The sequence below is a fragment of the Mauremys mutica genome, chromosome 6 (genome assembly GCF_020497125.1).
Source record: "Mauremys mutica isolate MM-2020 ecotype Southern chromosome 6, ASM2049712v1, whole genome shotgun sequence".
In the NCBI taxonomy this organism is placed as follows: domain Eukaryota; kingdom Metazoa; phylum Chordata; order Testudines; family Geoemydidae; genus Mauremys; species Mauremys mutica.
In genome coordinates, this window is record NC_059077.1 from 90,467,319 (window position 1) to 90,486,701 (window position 19,383).

At 40.9% G+C, this 19,383-nt stretch overlaps 2 protein-coding genes across 2 annotated transcripts in view; one reads left to right on the forward strand and one right to left on the reverse strand.

The window, feature by feature from the left end:
* DOCK8 (dedicator of cytokinesis 8) overlaps positions 1 to 19,383 on the reverse strand; it is a 144,007-nt gene that overhangs the window by 66,538 nt on the left and 58,086 nt on the right. The window contains exons 11-17 of the mRNA XM_045020497.1: positions 19,039 to 19,105; positions 18,026 to 18,175; positions 17,235 to 17,315; positions 15,284 to 15,443; positions 14,472 to 14,611; positions 14,146 to 14,239; positions 11,733 to 11,895 (exon numbers count right to left, since the gene is read on the reverse strand). Coding sequence (XP_044876432.1) covers positions 11,733 to 11,895; positions 14,146 to 14,239; positions 14,472 to 14,611; positions 15,284 to 15,443; positions 17,235 to 17,315; positions 18,026 to 18,175; positions 19,039 to 19,105 — 855 coding nt within the window. The remainder of the gene's footprint in view (positions 1 to 11,732; positions 11,896 to 14,145; positions 14,240 to 14,471; positions 14,612 to 15,283; positions 15,444 to 17,234; positions 17,316 to 18,025; positions 18,176 to 19,038; positions 19,106 to 19,383) is intronic.
* LOC123372425 (angiopoietin-related protein 3-like) lies at positions 1,259 to 6,968 on the forward strand. The gene is made up of 3 exons (XM_045020499.1): positions 1,259 to 1,779; positions 2,359 to 2,469; positions 3,167 to 6,968. The coding sequence occupies exons 1-3, from the start codon at positions 1,285 to 1,287 to the stop codon at positions 3,278 to 3,280; spliced, it is 720 nt and encodes a 239-aa protein (XP_044876434.1). The 5' UTR covers positions 1,259 to 1,284; the 3' UTR covers positions 3,281 to 6,968.

A 19,383-nucleotide genomic window follows, 5' to 3' on the forward strand; every position in this document is an offset into this window, starting at 1 on the left:
GATTTTACTTTTAATATGGATAATAGCCTGGATGATGTTTTCTTATACTTAAAATTAGAGATCAGTTCAGGAGTCTGTGTTCAGATCCAGATTAGGTTTAGGCTGGGGTTTGGGTATAACTCTGTGAGGTCCATCTCATGGAGTTTCCAAGTAACCATCCACTCAAGTGGGTGTTTTGTGCGATGCACAAGAGGTAATCAGTTTCACCCTCCCAGCCCCCATGAATCCTGGAGATCCAGAGGGAAGGCCCATTCACACTTGTGCAAGGGACCCAATGGGAGATGATAATGTTTCAAGCACCATTAAAACCTGATATTTACTCTGATATCCACAGGATAAGCCAGGAGTAAGGCCTTCCCTCGGGCTCGACCCCAAAGTATGTTGACCTAAGGGCCTTCTGTGAGTACTAGAAGAAAAGAGAACGGGGAATTTCATGGACTTATACAGGGACAATGTTCATGGAACCACAACTTTCCTGTTCATTCTGTGATCCTAGGATCTAGGTTCTCTCCAACTGCACCAGCAGAAGGGTTGATCTACTTCTAGGGTGACCAGACAGAAAATGTGAAAAATCAGGACAGGGGTAGAGGGTTATAGGAGCCTATATAAGAAAAAGACCCAAAAATCAGGACTGTCCCTATAAAATTGGGACATCTGGTCACCCTATCTACTTCCAAATCTAATCGCATAAAATCTTTATTAATGAACTAAATGGTTACATTTCTGATGATCATTAATTCTAGGCTTTAACATACAGCAGACAATATGCCTCAAAGAAACAAAAGAAGTTTTTTGAAAATGTTCCTTAAATAGCCCTAATTTCTGATACTGTTGATAATTATGATGAAATTATTTTGGCCTTGTAACTTTAATAAATAACACTATCCTTGTAGGTACATGACATTTAATGTAATCTAGTACTTCCCAAAATACTGATAACATGTTCCTGTGTAGTCATATGTTTTACGTGATATGATACATCATCTCACATGCTTCAATATCTTCTTTTCCCCAGGATGTTTTCAATTTATATAATTTCAATGCAAAATATTTTGGAATTCAAAGCATAGACTCATCACTAAACCTCCAGCACCCAGTATTTAAACAGCTGCACTTTAACTGCAATAGGAAGTTAGGGGTTAACCTGTGGAATTTGAAAATACTTTGTTGATCGCATTCACATTTTCTCCCACTGTGCTGGGACCTTCAAAGTGGTCCATTTGGAAACTTTTCTTAGAACAGGCTGGCAGATCTGTAGGAGGCTAAAAATCTTTACAAGTTGCAATGCACAAAATATCTGTTTTGGTCCTCCTGAGTATTGCACATTCTCTAAACAGTGTAACCAAAGGAAACTATGCATCAAGCAAGAAAGAAATGCCAGGGGCCCACTTGCATTATTCCAGCGAGGAAATCCGTGTGCTCTCTCAGGGTGTCCTGAAGCTTGGAGCTGCATTAAAGGAGCAGGTTGACCATACTAAAGAGAAAATTACCTACATCTGTCAACAGCTCAACATTTTTAACAACTCCCTGATAGAATTACTGGAGCAGGTCAGCCTAAATAAGAGGCTGAGAAACGGTCTTATGGAAAAAACTCAGCAACTTGAAACTAGGAACCAAGTTCTGGGCAGGCTCTCTGCAGAGCTCCAGAACCAGCTTGGTGAAGTGATGCACTACAGAATGACTTTCTACACCAAGCTGGAATTTTTAGAGGAGAAGATAGAGAATGCCCTAAATTACAAGACTAACACCAGTACTTCAGTGAGTATGACTGACATTATGGTAAGTACTGGAGTTTTTAACACCTGATCGTCTTAATAATCTTTTCGCATGATTATTTATTCACTTATAGTGATTCTCAGTGAAAGTGGATACTAGACATAGGACTTTTTTTTTAAATCCATAAATCTGTTACCATATGAGCTGAAAACAGGCCTGTCTGTTTTGCTCTGCATTTTTTTCTTTATTTAAGATTTATGTGGTTACGTGTAAGCTCTTCCAGGCATGAGCTATCTTTATTTTTTGTGCATTGTATAGCTTGATAATTACTAATTATTATTCAAAAACTGTAGTGGTAAATTCAATTACCACATACAATTAAAAGTGGGACAAAACCTGCAGTCCTTATTCAGGCAAAACTCTTATTGACTTCACTGAGAATTTTGCCTGCATGGGGACAAGAAGATTTGCCTCTAAAAACAATGTTCTATTCTATTTCTGATAATTCCTCCAGCTAAAAAAAAACAAACAAAAAAATCACATTGAAGACGCCCCAGTATTTTGTGACCAAACCTTGGAACACATCAAAGATTTCTGCAGCTTCAAAGTAATCTTTTCTTCCCTCCCCACCTCTTTTCTTAGTCTTTTGTGCAAACTCAAAGCGTAAGAATTGATGAGTTGCTTACTGAAGTGGCGCTGCAGGAAGACCAAATTAGTATACAAGATGCCCTCATTCAAAAGTTACTGAAAAAGGTAGGCTCTTCATAACTTTTCTTCCCCATTCACTGCTGACCTTTGTTTTGAGTTTGGAAGAATACAGTGATCCACTGAACTGGTAACATTATTATGAATATTATTTATTTGTATTGTGGTAGCACCTAGAAACCCATCACACTAGGTGCTGTACAAACATTATAAAAAGAGGGTCCCTGCCTCAAGGGCTTTTCCTGTTATAGGGAGAAACAGTCATGATACATTTTTTCCTAAAAGGTAGATGAAAGACAAGAGATCTGCCAAAATTCTTGGCACCAGGAGTTGGGAATTCAACCACCACCAATACCAAAAGCTGGCACTAATCCTCTAAGTACTGTATAAATATCATCAACCCATGTCACATTCCTGCATGGCAGGAATTTTACAAATGGGATACAGCCACTGGCCCACGACTATGCAGGGAGTCAGTAGCAGAGCTGGTTTCAGAATTCAGTGGCTACAGTCTAATGTCTCAACATTCTGCCTGCCAAAAGAATGGAGATGCATACTTGTTGATTAATGGAATCATTTGATTCCTATGTATCTCTGGAAGACTGATGCTCACTTTAGTACCTATAGAAAGAAAACCTTGTGATTTCCCTGTATACTTTATAAATGACTTGCATTAACTTTGTTTCTGTAATTCTCTTTTATTTTTAACCACATTGCATTCTTGTCGTTACTTTTTGCTACACAGGTTAGGCCAAAAAGCAAACTAGCCAGACAGCTGAAGACCAATGGAATCAGGAAGAAAATAGCAGATTCTTCTGAGATGCAGAACACAACATTATCAGTACATGAGAGTATATGAAAGACAATCACAGGATTAAAATATTTTACCAGTGATCTATGCAGTGTAAATGCAGAAATGCTATTAGGATTTCTATCTTGATTTAGAAGGCTAACATGCAAGAAAGCTAGGGGCTGTCTTGTTCAATAGTTTTTATCTTTTAACAAACTGCATGGCCAAGGTGCTGAAAAGTTTTGCAAAAATATTGTTATTGTAGCGTGAATATGACAGTTACCTACTAGCTTGCTCCTAACAGAAATGTTGTAGATCTGTAAACACTAGTTACAAAGCAAATATTTTAAGGTATTGAAAAAAATTAGTGCATCTGATTTAAAAAAAAAATGTTTTTAGACATCTTAGAACTATGGTTTATCATGAAGATTATGGAAATCCATGTTTTATTCAGTTTCTCAGCTCATTGACTTGACTGCACAGTAATCATCATGCCATATGGTATATATTTCACCAATCGTATATTACATAACTAATGCAATTTGTTATGGCACGTTGGGTGTAATGCATCAGTTGAAAGCACTGTGATACACAAGCTATATGCAGGAGAAATGCTTGTGCCACTACACTAGAGTGACCAGATGTCCCGATTTTAAAGGGACAGTCCTGATTTTTGGGGTCTTCTTCTTATATTGGCTCCTATTACCCCCCACCCCTGTCCTGATTTTTCACATTTGCTGTCTGGTCACCCTACACTAGACTGCTGTTTGCTAGACTTTCATTTTTTCATGGTTTATGTTATGCTAAGTAACATGTAACAGAATTCATTATTTTTTTATTTTAGTGCGCGCACACACACAAAGCACAGTAACTTCAGGAAACCTTACAAGCAGGTGTGTGTGCGCGCAAACACACACAGTCACACACACACACACTGAGCACAAGTGGGGACTAGCTGGAACTACTCCTGGATAGTAAAAACAAGAAGTGGGATATTGTGTCATATCCCCTCTGCCAATAGCAGTGGCTTAAGCACTGCTCTTTCCTGAGATCTATAAAGAAGCAGGGAGGTAGCAAGACAGACATAAATGGGGCCTCTGATGGCAGGAACTCTGAGGGTAATACATGAGCAGGGACCCACATTTTTAAACAAAGAGAAATGAAGTTGGGCAATTTAAACCCCTCGGAAAGAGAAACAAACCAATGCAGTGCTAGAATCCCCACCACTGGTACACAAATAAAGGAATGGGAAGGGAGCAATCTCTATGCCAGAGAGCAACTGTGAAACTGTTAGCATGGTGGGATGCCCTGCCCCAAGAGTATGACACAAGTTAGGGCAGCTGTGCTCATAAAGCCTCCTCCCATCCCGCCAACCTCTCCGAGTATACTAACAATGTATGTAGTGTCTGAGAGAAATCCCTCTAATACAGGAACTTGGAGTGTGGGCCAGAGCACAGAAAAGTTCACCCAGAGCCACATATCAGCAAAAGCTATTGCATCACCAACCTAAAATGTGAGCAAAACAATGGAAGCTGTGAAGGTACAACACTTCCCCCCGACACCCTCCCGGGGTCTCAAGAGTAGCATGAGCACAAGGAAAAATCTTACCTCTCCACAGTTAAAGTAAATAAGTGGTTAGCATGTGCTATCACCCCTTCCTCAAAACATGAGAGCAATGGGGACCATTATGAATGAATTACCTTTTCTTCCAGACTAGACAGAACCATTACTGCTAAAAGCAGAAGCCAAGCAGAAGCTGGGTCTAGAAACACTCTCCCAAGCACAGGCGAGCACAAAATGCCCGAGAACACTAATTAGCAGCTTCAATTTAAAAAAAAAAAAAAAAAAAAAAGAGAGCTTCTTTCAAACTCTTAAAAACAAAAGCCTAACACTTCCCGTATCAAACACATTAACTCCCGGTGTCTGTTTTAGCTCAGTGACTGTTGAAGCAAATCACTATGCTCTAGATCCAAAATTTTACCCTGGCAGAGTGCAGCATCACTTTCATTTACATTTCATGGGGGGGAAAAGTTATACATTTCAACATGATTTAGGCTTCTTTTTTTTTGGTGCTATTTGGAACAGAAAAAAGTTATTGAAATAAATCTTCAGTTGTTTTGTCATTCAGTGCGAAACTACTTTTATTAAGGAAACATAGGTATACAACGAAAGGGAACACTCTGTTTCACAGTGCTGTGATCTCACTAGGGTAAATCGGGAATAATAAAGGAATGGCAATCCGCCAGAATAAAAACTAGCATAAGCAAAATCAAAGTCAGATCCAGAATCTATAACAAAGATTCTGCCTCTGCTGTTAAACAAGAAAAATCCACTTTTCAGAAAAAAACAGATATTTCTTGTTATCTATGAAAGCTTGTGTGCTGGTAGAAAAGGACCTTCAGGATGTGTGATGAGATTAATAGGGCCCATACTAGATGAAGAAGGCACCAGAAGAACCCTGTGTGCAGGGCTAGCCGTGCCCCTCTGGCCTTGTCAATCATGTATGGTAGGGAGGAGGCCTTTAAAAAGGAGGAAACTGCTGTCACCTGGGGAAAGAGATCTCTTTGAGTAGGAGACTGTAGGAGCAACTCCTGGAGCCATGGGGGAACTCTCAGCCGGGAGGAGATCTCCACCCCGACCCTACGGGGAGTGCAGTGAACTCCCAGGGAAAGCCTGACAGAGTGCACCCGATTCAGCAGCCCAGCCAGAGGGATTCCTTGAAAACCACTACACAGACGCTATATTGTTGGCACTAATGTTGACCTTTTTCCCCTTTGAGGGACTCTGGGAAGAAGTTATTCTCAGGTGCACTGGGGCATTTCACTTTCCTTTAGATCCCCCATCAGAAGGGATTTAAGAAGGCCCACAAAGGGCAGGCCCACTTGAGCCTGTGCAGGAGGCACCCAGTGTCAATAACTGGGCATGGCCAGGCCCTCCCCCATTTGGGAGAAAAACCTAAGGGGACTCTTTTACAGTACGTCATAAAAAATAAACCTAAGGTTGGGAGACTACTACTTGACTTAGAACTCTGCAAAAAGTCCACTGAGCCATCAGAGGCAGGTATTTCATTGATGGTTCCATCCTGCACACGTACAGTCAGACTTCAAATTTACCAGCCTATAACTGTAAACTTCCATTCAGTCATGTACTTTATCCAAATAAATATTCTGTATGTGTAACTATTTCCACCTCTGTCCAGGGTAACATGCTAATAAAGAATACAAATAATTATCCCATAATATTATATTCTATTACAATATGAGTCCATATCACTAGGGTATAAAGCTGGCATAGTGCTTTTTGGTTTCTTTGTTTGTTTGTTTTGTTGGCTAGGATCTGTGAGTTTAAAGATTTGATGTTACTCGTGCTAATTTGTATTTGCCCTTCTAATTGTATAAACCACTTGAGTTATAGAAATATTTGAACGAAATGCTGCAAATGGAGAAAGAAATGAATTTCCATCTTCTCTCACACATGCTTAAGACACTGCAACTTTCCTTATTAAAACTTGTCTGGGTCTAGAGAGTGAAGAAACTGCACCCTCAAGTGGCTGAACAGCACAAATACACAGTACTATACTGGAATAAGGACACTCCTAAAGCATCTTTCACCAAGGAGGCAAGCGGACAGCAGAACTTGCCTCATGAAAGGGTGATCACAGCCAAGTCCGGCTGCAAGATGCTGGGAGGACTTTGGGTGAGCATTGCTCTATAAAACAGAGAAATATCTAGTTAATTAAATCTAGGCTCTAGAATGCACGAACCTTTTTATTTTACATGTAATCTTTTGTTTCCAGTACTCCTACTTGCTATTACTCGAATCCCTGTATTTTGTTAAATAAACTGCTGTTTGTTTTCACTATACTCTTATGTAAGTTCTGTGTGTTAAGTGGAGCAGTGATCAGAGCTGCAACTGGTAAGCCAGGGTGCACTGGTACTTTGGGAGCAGCTAATTTGGAAATACAGAGGAACAGGGGCTGGGCACTCCAGGGAGATGCTTGGGGTTGGAGTGTGCCTATCGCTAACCTGTAGCTACAGGGCCAGTGTAACCACTAGGCTAACCAGGCAGCCACCTAGGGCACCAAGATTTGGGGGCGCCAATAAGTGGTGCCCCAAAAAATTTTTTTACATGGTCCACTGCAGCATCCCTCCAAGTCCTGCGCCGCCTCCCACTGCCGCTCCCAGGGCAGGAGCCAATGCCGGGCTCTGGCGATCTGCGGGGGCACAGAGGCAGCGGGTGGCATCCGAGTGCACAGCCGCCTCCTCCCCGGGCTCCAACTTCCCCGGCTCCCGCGCTCTCCAGCCCGTGCGCCCCTGGCCAGGCACTTCGCCCGCGCAGCAGCAGCCGGAGGTAGCGGGGCAGGAAGTTGCTTCGGGCCCCGTGGTTCAGGGAGCTGGGAAAGTTGGAGCCTGGGGAGGAGACGGCTGCACACTTGGATGCCGCCTGCCACCTCTGTCCCTCGCAGATCGCCAGAGCCCGGTGTTGGCTCCTGCCCTGGGAGCGGCAGCGGGAGGCAGCGCAGGACTAGGAGGGATGCTGCTGTGGACCATGGCCACCAGGCAGTGTGGGGTTTCCTGTGAAATGTTCCTGACCATCGCTGTCTGGCTGGCTTGGCAGGAAACCTTTGTGGCGCCGACCCCTATGCCCAGTGACCTGAACCTGGGAGTTGTAATTTGCAGCCACTCGGGGCCCCTTCCCCTCATGTCGCAAGGGCCAAGCCTCTACAGCTCAAAAAAACCCTGGACTTTCTAGTTGTATTTCCCTGTATGGATTAATCTGGGATATCTATGAGAAAACAACCTATTTAAAAAGTTACATGATTAAATACTTGATATTTGCATTAACCTAACTTTCAAAAATATGCCCCAACTTTTTTTATTTGCAGTGTTTAAATCAAGAAAACAATTCCAGCTGCAATGATGTTTCCTGCTCTTTAAACTGTTCAGAAAGCCATAGTATACAAAGAAATTAATGTAGCTAACATTTTAAAAAGTAATTCAACTGATTATAAAACACAGCCACAAAACTAGGAAAATCATGCCAAGACTGTTGGTTTCACACTTCCCACATAAGGAAGTGATTAGTAAAGTAAGAAACACGTATTATGCATAAGCGGAATTAATGTCAAATAGAAACAGAAGTTTCAGTAAATATTAGTTTAAACTTAAAGACAAACTTTACAATATGAAATCATATGGGAGGAGCCTATTTTACAAATAACATTTCAAAAAAGCACTTTTCAGCAGTTGTTGGAAAGTTGTCAGGTCATTTTTAAGTAGAGATGTCAAAGGTCTGCAAACCTGTTATTGAACTTATTACTATGAACACTTGAAAAGGACCAGGGTGATGGGGTTTAGCTACAGGGACACATGATTTTATACAATCCCTTGTGCTGTCACATTATTTAAAAGAGACAAAGTAGATGAGGTGATATCTTTTATTGGACCAACTTTTGTTAGTGAGGCTATGGCTACACTTGCACTTCAAAGCGCTGAGTGTAGTCAAAGCGCCAGCGCTGGGAGAGAGCTCTCCCAGTGCTGTCCGTACTCCACCTCCCTGTGGGGAATAACGTACAGCGCTGGGAGCCGCGCTCCCAGCGCTGGGGCTTTGACCACACTGGCGCTTTGCAGCACCGCAATTTGCAGCGCTGGAGAGGGTGTGTTTTCACACCCTGCTGCAGCGCTGCAAATTTGCAAGTGTAGCCAAGGCCTAAGAGGGACAAGTTTTCGATCTACACAGAGTTCTTCAGGTCTGAAAAGGTACAAAGTGTCCCAGCTAAACACTAGATCTAACAGATAGTTTAGCACAAGTAATTAGCACATATTCAAGGGCACCATTCAAGGTGAAGTAGCCCATTAACTCCCTTGTAATTCCAGGACAAAAAGAGAGATTAGTGGGTTGCAGGTTGTTGTAATTAACCATAAATCCAGTATCTTTATGAAGATCATGATTTTTAGTGTCTAGCAATGTTTTGAATTCCAGCTCCCAGGCTCATCTTTTGAAAAGTGTTTTGCAGGTTTCCTTTGAGGATGAGGACTAACAGGTATCGAGTGATTTTGTGGGGGCCCAACTCATGAGTTCTGAATGTTTGAGGTTGGCAATACTGAATATTACATCATGTCACCAAAGAAATGTAAGTCAAGATTTCTCAAACTTTTTCACAGGCCGTATCTTAATACAGTTATTGTTTCATAGGCCAAATCCCTCTCTGACAATCACATTGTATCAAAATATGGTAACCCTACCTACGCCAGCTCTGCGTTGCAGGCACAGCGTACTGCTTCACTACGGTACAAAGTGGCAATGACATCATTTTTCTCATCGCGCACAGCCGTTACCTGTTCTGACAGGCTGTTTATAATGCTAAGTTTACTAGTTTTCGGAGGTTGTCGACTGAGACTCACTATTTTTGTTGAGTTGTTTCAGATCTAAGACTCTGGCAATTGCTGCTGCATCATTTTGCTAATACTTTGTGTCAATTGTGTGTGTATGTTAGGTATTTGAGTGTATATGTTTATCATGTGCGAATATGCGTGTGTAGGTTGTTGAAATTTGTCATATTGATATTGTCAGTTGTTGTTGTATGATGGAGTACCCGCCATTCTAATTTTATAAATTTTATTAATAACAATAATTGGATATTCTAAAGGTAGAATAAAATGTAGTAGATTTTGATATGAAAGAATGAAGGAAGTGACTAAAAAGGGTGTATTTCCAATTACAATCAACATTGCTTAATTTTAAGGAAAAGTCATCTTGATCTCTTAATCAACGTTTACTTCAAACCGTTGATGAAATTCAAAAAGTGACTCATAGTTAGTAAGTGACATGTTTCTCTATCCTTTACTTTTAATAGTGAAAAAGAAAAAGAACTGATAGGAATAGCTAGAGTGTGGGGCCTGTGGAAGCCTGGAAGGAAGTGCCTGTGACCAATGGAGTCAGAAAGCTGACCCACAGCAGGCAGAGACAAGGCTTCCTCATGCTAAGAAGAGGTGGTAGCAAGGTGTCTCACAACCCTAGTGTGACAGAGTGCAGGAAGTGAACAGGTGAGCCTGCACTCGGATCACTTAGACGCCAACTAGTTCCCCAGAGACAGCTGACTGAGGTAATTAGAGAAGCAGGCTGGTGGGATACAGAGCCAATCCGCCCATCAGCCCCAGTCTGAGAAAGAGGCACAGGAAGGGAATGCAGAGGGGAGTGAGAGCGGGGAACAGGGCTAGCTGAGCGCAGCCACACAGAGGCCTCAGGGAAGGGAGACCTCTGTTCCCTCAGGTCCTGAGGAGAGGGCCAAAAGCGCTAAAGATATTTCAAACAGACCGTTGCACGGGGACTATAGTGGTACTGGTGGAAGACATTAAAAATAAATGATGCTGTGAATGCACACTAGTGGATTCTGGGCAGAATCTCTGGGGCAAGAAGGCAGGAGTGACGATGCACCCTGTTACACCTGGGTACCCCCAGGAAGCGTCACACTCCCTGACTCATTTGTGATAGTCACATCTCCCCTGCTAATCAAACTGGCCCTGCTGTCCAAGTCCCAGTCCTGTACAGTATACTCAGCTGCTGATTTAAAAAAAAAATCTGCAATACATTCTCTCTTCCTTTCATCAAATTTCAAAAACAAATACAAATATTAGAGCTAAATCTATACATAATCCCAGAACATACCTCAAGTCACAAATCTCCAGCCTGTGTATTATTAGCATTACCATATAGTACATCAGTGTGTTGAAGAATATTCCCTTGATATTCATAGCTCATTTGGGATGAATGTGTTGCCAGGCTCGTAAGAAATGATGGGACCTATTTTGATTTGTACTTTTTAGAACTTTTACCTTTTTTAATCAGTCAGAATAGACTAATACATTTTACAAAGTGATATGATATAAGAAGGGATCTTATTCATGGAGTATACAGAGCAATAAACTGCATCTTTGGTAGTTAGATGACACATGGTAACTACAAAAGCTGTTCAGTACAAATATGCTCCAATTCTGTGAATGTTATTCCTATTATATGACAAGATAAAGGATACAACAAAATCACAAATGAAAATATAATTAATCTTGTGTCATGAGTGGTTTAAAATTCTAGGCCTCTGTTTTCCACGGATGTCAATGGGATTTTATAGTTAGAAAAAAAAAGACTGGGAGTCAGAACTTCAAGGCTAAGATTTTTGAACATGAGTGCCTAAAGTTAGGTTCCAAAATTCATAGACAAGCAGCTATGTAAAGTTGTCTGAGTATCTACTAAAGTCAATGAAAGCTGCTGGTTCCTCAACACTTTTGAAACACTTTGCTCAGGACATTTACAATTGGACTGGAAAATATACTGCAGAACATACAGTTGGGATCCTATCTTGTATTGGCTAATGAGATTAAAGAATGGTTGTAACTTTACAGGCTTAGATAACCTAACATGTTTTTCAATTTCTAGTTTCTATGAATCGGAGAAAAATTATAGCATAAATTACTTTTGGAATATGGGTTTAACAGTTTTCAAAAAAATCCATTTTTCTTACCTATAAACAGTGTGGGGAACATACACTTCTCGAACTGGGAACTCCAAAATCTCTTTCTGAGGACGACTGCGGTTTTCAGGAAATGGTTTCACTTGTAATAACTCAGGGGTGAGACAGCAACTGAGGACTTCTGAAGCTGGGGAGATCTCCAATTTAAGTGATCCTTAAAAAAATTATATGAAAGCTCAGCCCACCATTAAAAATAAGTAATGAAAAATAAAACCAAACCAAATATGCATAAGGTCAAAAGAAGTAACCAGGAAATATGAATTTGGGTTTTTAGTTTGAGGACTGCAGGAGAAAGAAATCTTGGTTGGAGAAAGTATTTTGTTATCAGGGAAGTAACCCACATAGATCCCTACACATCAAGATAAAATCACTCTTCAGGTTTCATCATCATCATCACAGTAAATCCAAAAGGAACATGGCCTCCTTGCAGGTTGAGCACTTCCCAGATTCATCTCTGGGCAGGTCCCAAAGGTGATCTCATGATCTCATTCAGTTTATGACCATCACTGGCGACCTTATCACGCCATTGAAGCTTTTGACACCTACATTATCCCCATCCAAGTAGTGGCATTCCTTGGCGCACACACTTTGGAAATTGTTTGTCTTCCAGTTTAATATGTCCATATCAAGAAAGCCACCAAAACTGAACCAGTTCTGATGGAGGTGGTTTCTGGGTTCAGCTTCAATTATCCTCATTTCTAATCTTGTCCTGACACTTAATATATGGAGCAGCTGATGAAGATACAAGACTCTTTGCACATTCACGTGTAGACAGGAAGGAAGGGAAACCATATGCTGAGTTGACTTTCTAGTCTTGTCCATTCAAAAAGGATAACATTTGTTAAGGGCTTGAACTGAAAATAAAGTAGTGATGTTCTCGCTAGCTTTGTGTGCAAAGCAAGCACTGCCTTACTTAAGATAGTAAAATGTGATGCAGATCTTCAGAATATGATTTTCCGTATTTTTTCTTGCTTGTTGTGACCAACAGTGAAATTGTTAACAATGGTAACATTTAAACTGTCATAATTAAACTTAAGATTTAATACTCTATTGAGATGAATGGGAGTTCACACCTCCCAGAGCTGCTCTTTCAGGCTGTCTGCAGACCCAGGCAGTCATCCCTGCAGTGGTTACATTCAGTTAACTTTTTAGAGGTTTTCTTAGCAACCACAAGGGCTAGAGACATAATGTATTGCAAATGAAAGCTTAGAATCTGGAGCACAAGGAAGCCATCACAAAAAAGCACCAGTTGGTCAAGCTGTTGTGAGAGGCTGTAGAGGGGTGGGCACCTGCTCCTGCTCTGAGAGGCTTAGAACAGCTCTAGGAAAGGGCTGTGGCAGGAGAAAGCAGCCACTGGGATGATTGGGGGAAGCAGGCAGAGCTGCGGCCATGCCCCAAACAGAGCCCAGCTGGCCCCTATAAGAGGCTACAAGCCAGGAGCCCAGACAATCTCCTCTAGCTGTGGAGGGAGACGGGCCTGGCTGCTGGGGAGCTAGATAAGGTACCTGGAGTGGAGCAGGGCTGGGGGAAGGCCAAGGGAGCAGGGGAGCTCCAGCCCGGAAACCCCCCAGGCTGCAGCCTAGTATAAGGCCAAACAGGTACTTGGGTTGTAGGGGACAGCCCAAGGCTAAACAGAGGCAACAGGTCCAAACCCCGCTTGCCAGTGATGAGTGGCATACACTGCAGTCTGCCCCAGGGAATGGGGGCTAGTTAGTGACTGGCAGTAGCCTTACACTGAGGCAAGGTGGGGATTCCCTGAAGCGGGGAGACCCTGAGACTGAAGGGGTTACTGCCAGAGGGGCAGCACCCCAGAGAAAGGGGCACTGGGGTCCTGGGAGGGACATGGGGGCCAGTGGTAAGGTGGATCACCAGCCTGCAGAGGGTGCTCTGGAAGCTGGACGAGCTAATTCCCGACAGAGACCAGCAGGAGGCGCCAAAGGGGTGAGCCAAATTCAGTCTCTGCCTCTGCTTAATTAACACTGGGTCAATTAAAAGGGAAAGAGAGTAAACATTTTAATCACCCAACCCAATCTCTGGATCCCCATTCTAACAAGGTATTAGGGAATCAGTAAAGATCTTGAGATTCTGCTTTAATCCCATTCTCCTAAAAAACTTCAGGTAAAACCAAAAAATGAATGAACCCTTTGTAAATTATTGATGAAAACAAACTAATTTAGAATATAAAACTAACTATAAATCTCTGTCTGCCAGGGTGAACAAATTAGCAGGTCAAAAATTAATGGCTGGCTTGATGAAGTCATTAATAACATAAGGCAGTTCCCTCATAACACAACTTATAACCCTAAAAACCAAGGGGATAATTGCACAGGAGTGCTGAGATTTTCACTGGCGTTTACTGGAGTTAGGTGCTTATATCTCATCCCATCCTAAACACATTCCATACCTGGGATGGACTTCACTCTTCTCTGCAAGGAGGAAGATCTCTTGTAGTCAGTTAAAAATTTGAATAGGTCTTCGTCACTAAGTCGGTCTCCTTCCTGTCAGGAGAAAGACAAATTAATACTGCTATAAGGGTACATCGTATTGTTACCTACTTTCATGAATTAGATATGTCTACAAGACAAAGAGTGAGTGGGTAACTCTGTGTTTGGTATGAATTATCCTTTTGTTCCCCACTGAGCAGTATTTTTTCAATTCAGTTCACTTTAGTACATGTTTACCAGCACAATATAAAACTCCACACACCCTAAAATAAAGAGCTTACTGTACCTGTTTTATAAAGGTGGTGACAGTCAGAGTGGTTGCTTTGAAGTTTGACACAGCATAATTGTCCTCTGAATTGAGGCTCCTCTCAGAAAGTCTTCTAGCTTGTAGCATCATCGTTCTTCTGTCACCAGTAGTTCCTTTCCCTTCAAGAGTAAATTATGTTTTAAAAAATTCATCTTATTTTGTGTCAGTATAAAGTCTATCATAAAGCATGGCAAATATGCCTGAATTTAGTACTAAAACACCACAAGCACCTTGTGATCTCAAGGGAACATCAAAAGAACCTTAACTTTGTATTTTCCATTAACTCAGTGTAAGGCTATGTAAAACAATGTAGTAAGTGCAGTATTTATTCTGTTGAGAGAACATCATTGCTGCTGCAGCACAATGCTATTCGTTTCTTTAGCCCATAGCATGACAGGAGGTGGGGCAATCTGGTGTGTCCTATTGTTGGATTGGGCCTTCTATTCATTGTGGAAGACTAAAAGGACTAATCTTCCAGCAATATAAATCAAGAGTAACACCACTAAAGTCAATGGGATTCCACTGCCATAAAACTTGTGTGGAGTCAAAAGTCAGGGCTAGACTGCGTGCAGTGAGAATCTGTAGATCGGGCATAAGATCACATTTAGGGGACTCCAACTGACAAGCGTGGCAACTTGTGAGTATTATGGGGGAAAGGAAGGGAAAGCTAAGCAGTTCTTAACTACAAAACTGTTGTCAAGAGAATGCTCTGAGCCAATGACCCATTGGTACCCTATTAACATTGCTACTAAAGATTCACATTGCATTGATTAGAATAATAAAACTATTACCATTTAAACTTTCTGCTTCAGACATTTCTCTTTCAAGTGTTGAAAAGTTAAAGAAATTGGTTAAGCTTATGGGAGCCCAGGCGAAAGGCATCCGGTATTTCCCCAAACGCTGACAGAAGGACTCAGCTTGGGCTTTCAGTTTCTCAACCTTTTCTTTGCTCTAAAATAAAGAAAGGAAAATACAACATATTAAAAAGGCCTAAATTTGACTATGACTATGTGAAGGCAATTTTCAGTGTGTATTCTCAGCCTCCTTCAATTCTGTTTATACAGGACCCAATGCAATGACTACTGAAGTCAATGGGAGTCCTTGTCATTGTACAAGGCACATATTACCGGTATACAAGGTCAGCTTGAGTACATGCAACTGCAAAGATGGTTTCTCTCTTTCTGGGTGAAATTCACCTTTGTGAAGAGAGCCAGCTGAAGACTTAGACATCACTTAAGTCAATTTACATCCTCAAAAATGGGACTTCCTTGTTGCATGGGCCTTTTACTGACTCTCTGCACAGGGGTGAGCTTCCTCCTCTGTCTCTGAAGAGCTCACCTCCATGGTAGCTGGGAGGCAGTGTGGTGCAGGCAACTCACATCACATACAGTAGGTCACTGAACTGTAGTCAGATAACAGCTGTCACGTGACTACTGATCTGGTCCAAATTTGAACTAGTGACCAGAGGTATAAGATAAAGTCCCCCCATAAAGCTGAGTAAATAGTACCCATTATATATAGAATCAGTAATTATATATTTACAGTTGAGTGTATAATATGCATTCTTGATATTCACCATAACAAGTCAATAGATGTCATTATATATATTCTGAACAGTTCCATCAGAATTATAACCCTTCTTTGTCTGAAATTGACATTCTAAGGCTACGCTAGCTAGGGGTGTGACCCCCTGCTCATGTACACCTACTCATGCAAGCTTTCACTGAGCTAGTGCAAGTATAAATAGCAGCGTAGCTGCGGTAGCAGGGGTAGTGGCCAGCTGTGCTGTGTACATACCCACGAATTTCAGGCCATGTCTCTGCTGTCCCTACCCCTGCTACTGCAGATACACTGTTACAGTAGAACCTCAGTGTCACGAACACCTCAGGAATGGAGGTTGTTCATAACTCTGAAATGTTCGTAATTCTGAATAAAACATTGTTGCTTTTTCAAAAGTTTACAACAGAACATTGACTTAACACAGCTTTGAAACTTTACTATGCAGAAGAAAAATGCAGCTTTTAACCATCTTAATTTAAATGAAACAAGCACAGAAACAGTTTCCTTGCCTTGTCAAAAATTTTTTTAAAACTTTCTCTTTATTTTTTAGTAGTTTATGTTTAACACAGTGCTGCACTTTATTTACTTTTCTTTTCTTTTTGGTCTCTGCTGCTGCCTGATTGCATACTTCTGGTTCCAAATGAGGTGTGTGGTTCACTGGTCAGTTTGTAACTCTGAAGTTCTACTATATTTATATTCATGCTAACACAAATATTTGCACCCTACTCACAATGTAGACATAGCCTAAAGGTGAGATACCTTTAGAAGTCCAAGAAACATTATCATTCCCCTCCTAAGAGGTAAATAATGATTAACTGAACCAATAAAGAGACATCTGAAGAGATGGTGCCTAAGTGCCCACATACACAAACAGATGATTTACACACACAAATCAGTGATTTGTGTCCACACAAGGTGCAAATATTTGTGCCCGCCAAACTTTGAAAATTCATCCCCTGGTTGTTTAACATTGGTCAAAAAAACTTTCCAGTTATTGATTTCAGAAGAAGCAAACAATAAAAACATATATCATGGTCTCATGACTTTTTCAGTCATTCACATGAGCCAGGATTCGCTTACATATGTAACAAAAGTATATTTCCAGTAACTGTTTTGCAGATTCTAATTGCTTTCCCCCGATCCTTTGTTAGCATTTAACAATCTTGACAGTATAATACTTACCTTCCCACCCTCACTTTCTTTTAGAACCATGTAGGGTTCAGCACAGTCTCCAATTTCTCCTTGCTGAAGGACTTTTTCAATCTATCAAAATATAGTAAAAGTATGAAAGCCATAAAAGGAAAACATATATGAAGAAAAATACAATCTTTTGCTTTTGCTTCTCTGTAAGCATGAAAGAGCTGGTCTATTTCACAAGGTTAGCCCAGTACTAATACTATTAATAAATTAAACAAATACATAATATAAAATGCCTGTGATTTTCTCTGTGGAATAATCCATCATAGTAATTCTCCCAGCTCCAAATCAGTGCTTCATAAGGAAGCAAAAAGAGTGTCACTGCATTGTATTGAATCAGGGAAAAGCTAGTGTATCCTAAATGAAAAAAACAGCTCATACCAACCTCATTTGAGAGTTGAAAAAATACTTAAACACACCAAATCAACACTAACTGGTAATTCACCAAAAACACAAACTGTAATTCAAAATCAAATGGCTTATTTCATTTTGCTTTTAAAATTTCTCTTGGACGGTGACAGAAATCTATTAACATTTATAGGAGTAGTATACTGAGCAGCAATATAACTGTCAATTTGTGTGACAGAGATGTCAATAGATTCCTACTCCTGTGATATCAGTGTTATCAGAATATCTCTAAACAACTAAGCAACAAGAAATTCTTGTTGATTATTACTACCCTCTCTGAAAACTTCATCTTCTTGAACCCAAACCATAGCTATAGTCAGAAAACATTAATTAGAAACCAACAGAATGATACTGCCATTGCTACATACCTTTACTACTAGGTAGATATCAGAAGACGGGTAAGTGACGGAAAATACTGCAGATCTTGCCTGACTAGATGAGTCAATGCAGGGGGTGTGAGATCGTAAGAATCCTTTGAACTGTTCTGAATTCAGGTCACAATGAAAATTTTCAGAGATCTTTAAAACCACAAAAAACAAAACTCCCATATAGTTATTTGTTGTTATCCATTGCAAAGCAAAGGTGCATCAAAGGATAAAATATGGGAACATAAGAAGATAAGATAAGATATAAAAAGAGTTAGAAAAGCAGTAGCCAGAACTGCAAAATTAATATGGAAATGCAAGTTTGCACGCATGTAAAATTCCCATTGATTTAAATGGACACAGGATTAGACCATTATGGTCTGATTCCACAAAGTGCTGAACACCCCTAAGCTTAATGGGCCCAGTGGAGTCAGGGCCGGCTCCAGGTTTTTTGCCGTCCCAAACAAAAACAAACAAAACAAACAAACAAAAAAAGGGCCGAAGTGCTGCCCCTTGAAAAGTGCCACCCCAAGCACGTGCTTGGGACACTGGTGCCTAGAACTGGCCCTGAGTGGAGTTGAGATCACTCAACACCTTACAGCGGACTCCATACATTTCAGGACTAGGTCCTTAATTTTTCACAGTGAAACCAGTTTTGCAAAAAGGGGTTCTGTAAAGAGGGGATCACAGATAGCCACACAACACATTTTTGTGCAACATGCTCCATGTAAACTGAAGATCATCTGCTGCAAGCATTTCATACATGTGAATTCCAGCTGAACAAGCACAACAGCAGATTTTTACCATACTTCCAGTAAACCAGGGTAAATTGCCCATTTTTGGCAACATACCATAAATTGTAACTTCAAAAGACAAGTCACAAAAAGTACAGAGCCAAATGTCCTAGCATTTTCAAATTTCAATGAAATTCAGCTGAAAAAAGAACAGACTGTTATTAGCCAATACATTATTAATGTTTTATTATTGTCCTTTGCTCTGCTCTACTGCACTCTTACCTTTTTCCTTTCTTTTACATCATAGAGGGCTATGCATGCAAACAGTGGTTCTATTTCTATATCAAATCTGTTGAGGAAAGAGACGCATTAATACATCACTCTTGTGACTGTGCATATTCAAAAAGTAAAGGCTCTATTTTACCTGCTGTTTCCTTTATGAGGAAAGGAGAGATGGGCATGAGACACAAAGTTTAGATCCAGATCCCAACTCTTCCAAACTTTGGGAGATTTATGGGTCTGGGATTTTTGTTTTAACCTTTAGAGAGACAAGGTGCCTGGTTCTCTTGTCTGTTAAATATGCTTTGCACTCAGATGGCATTTTCTGCCTGGCGAAGGATTCTTCCT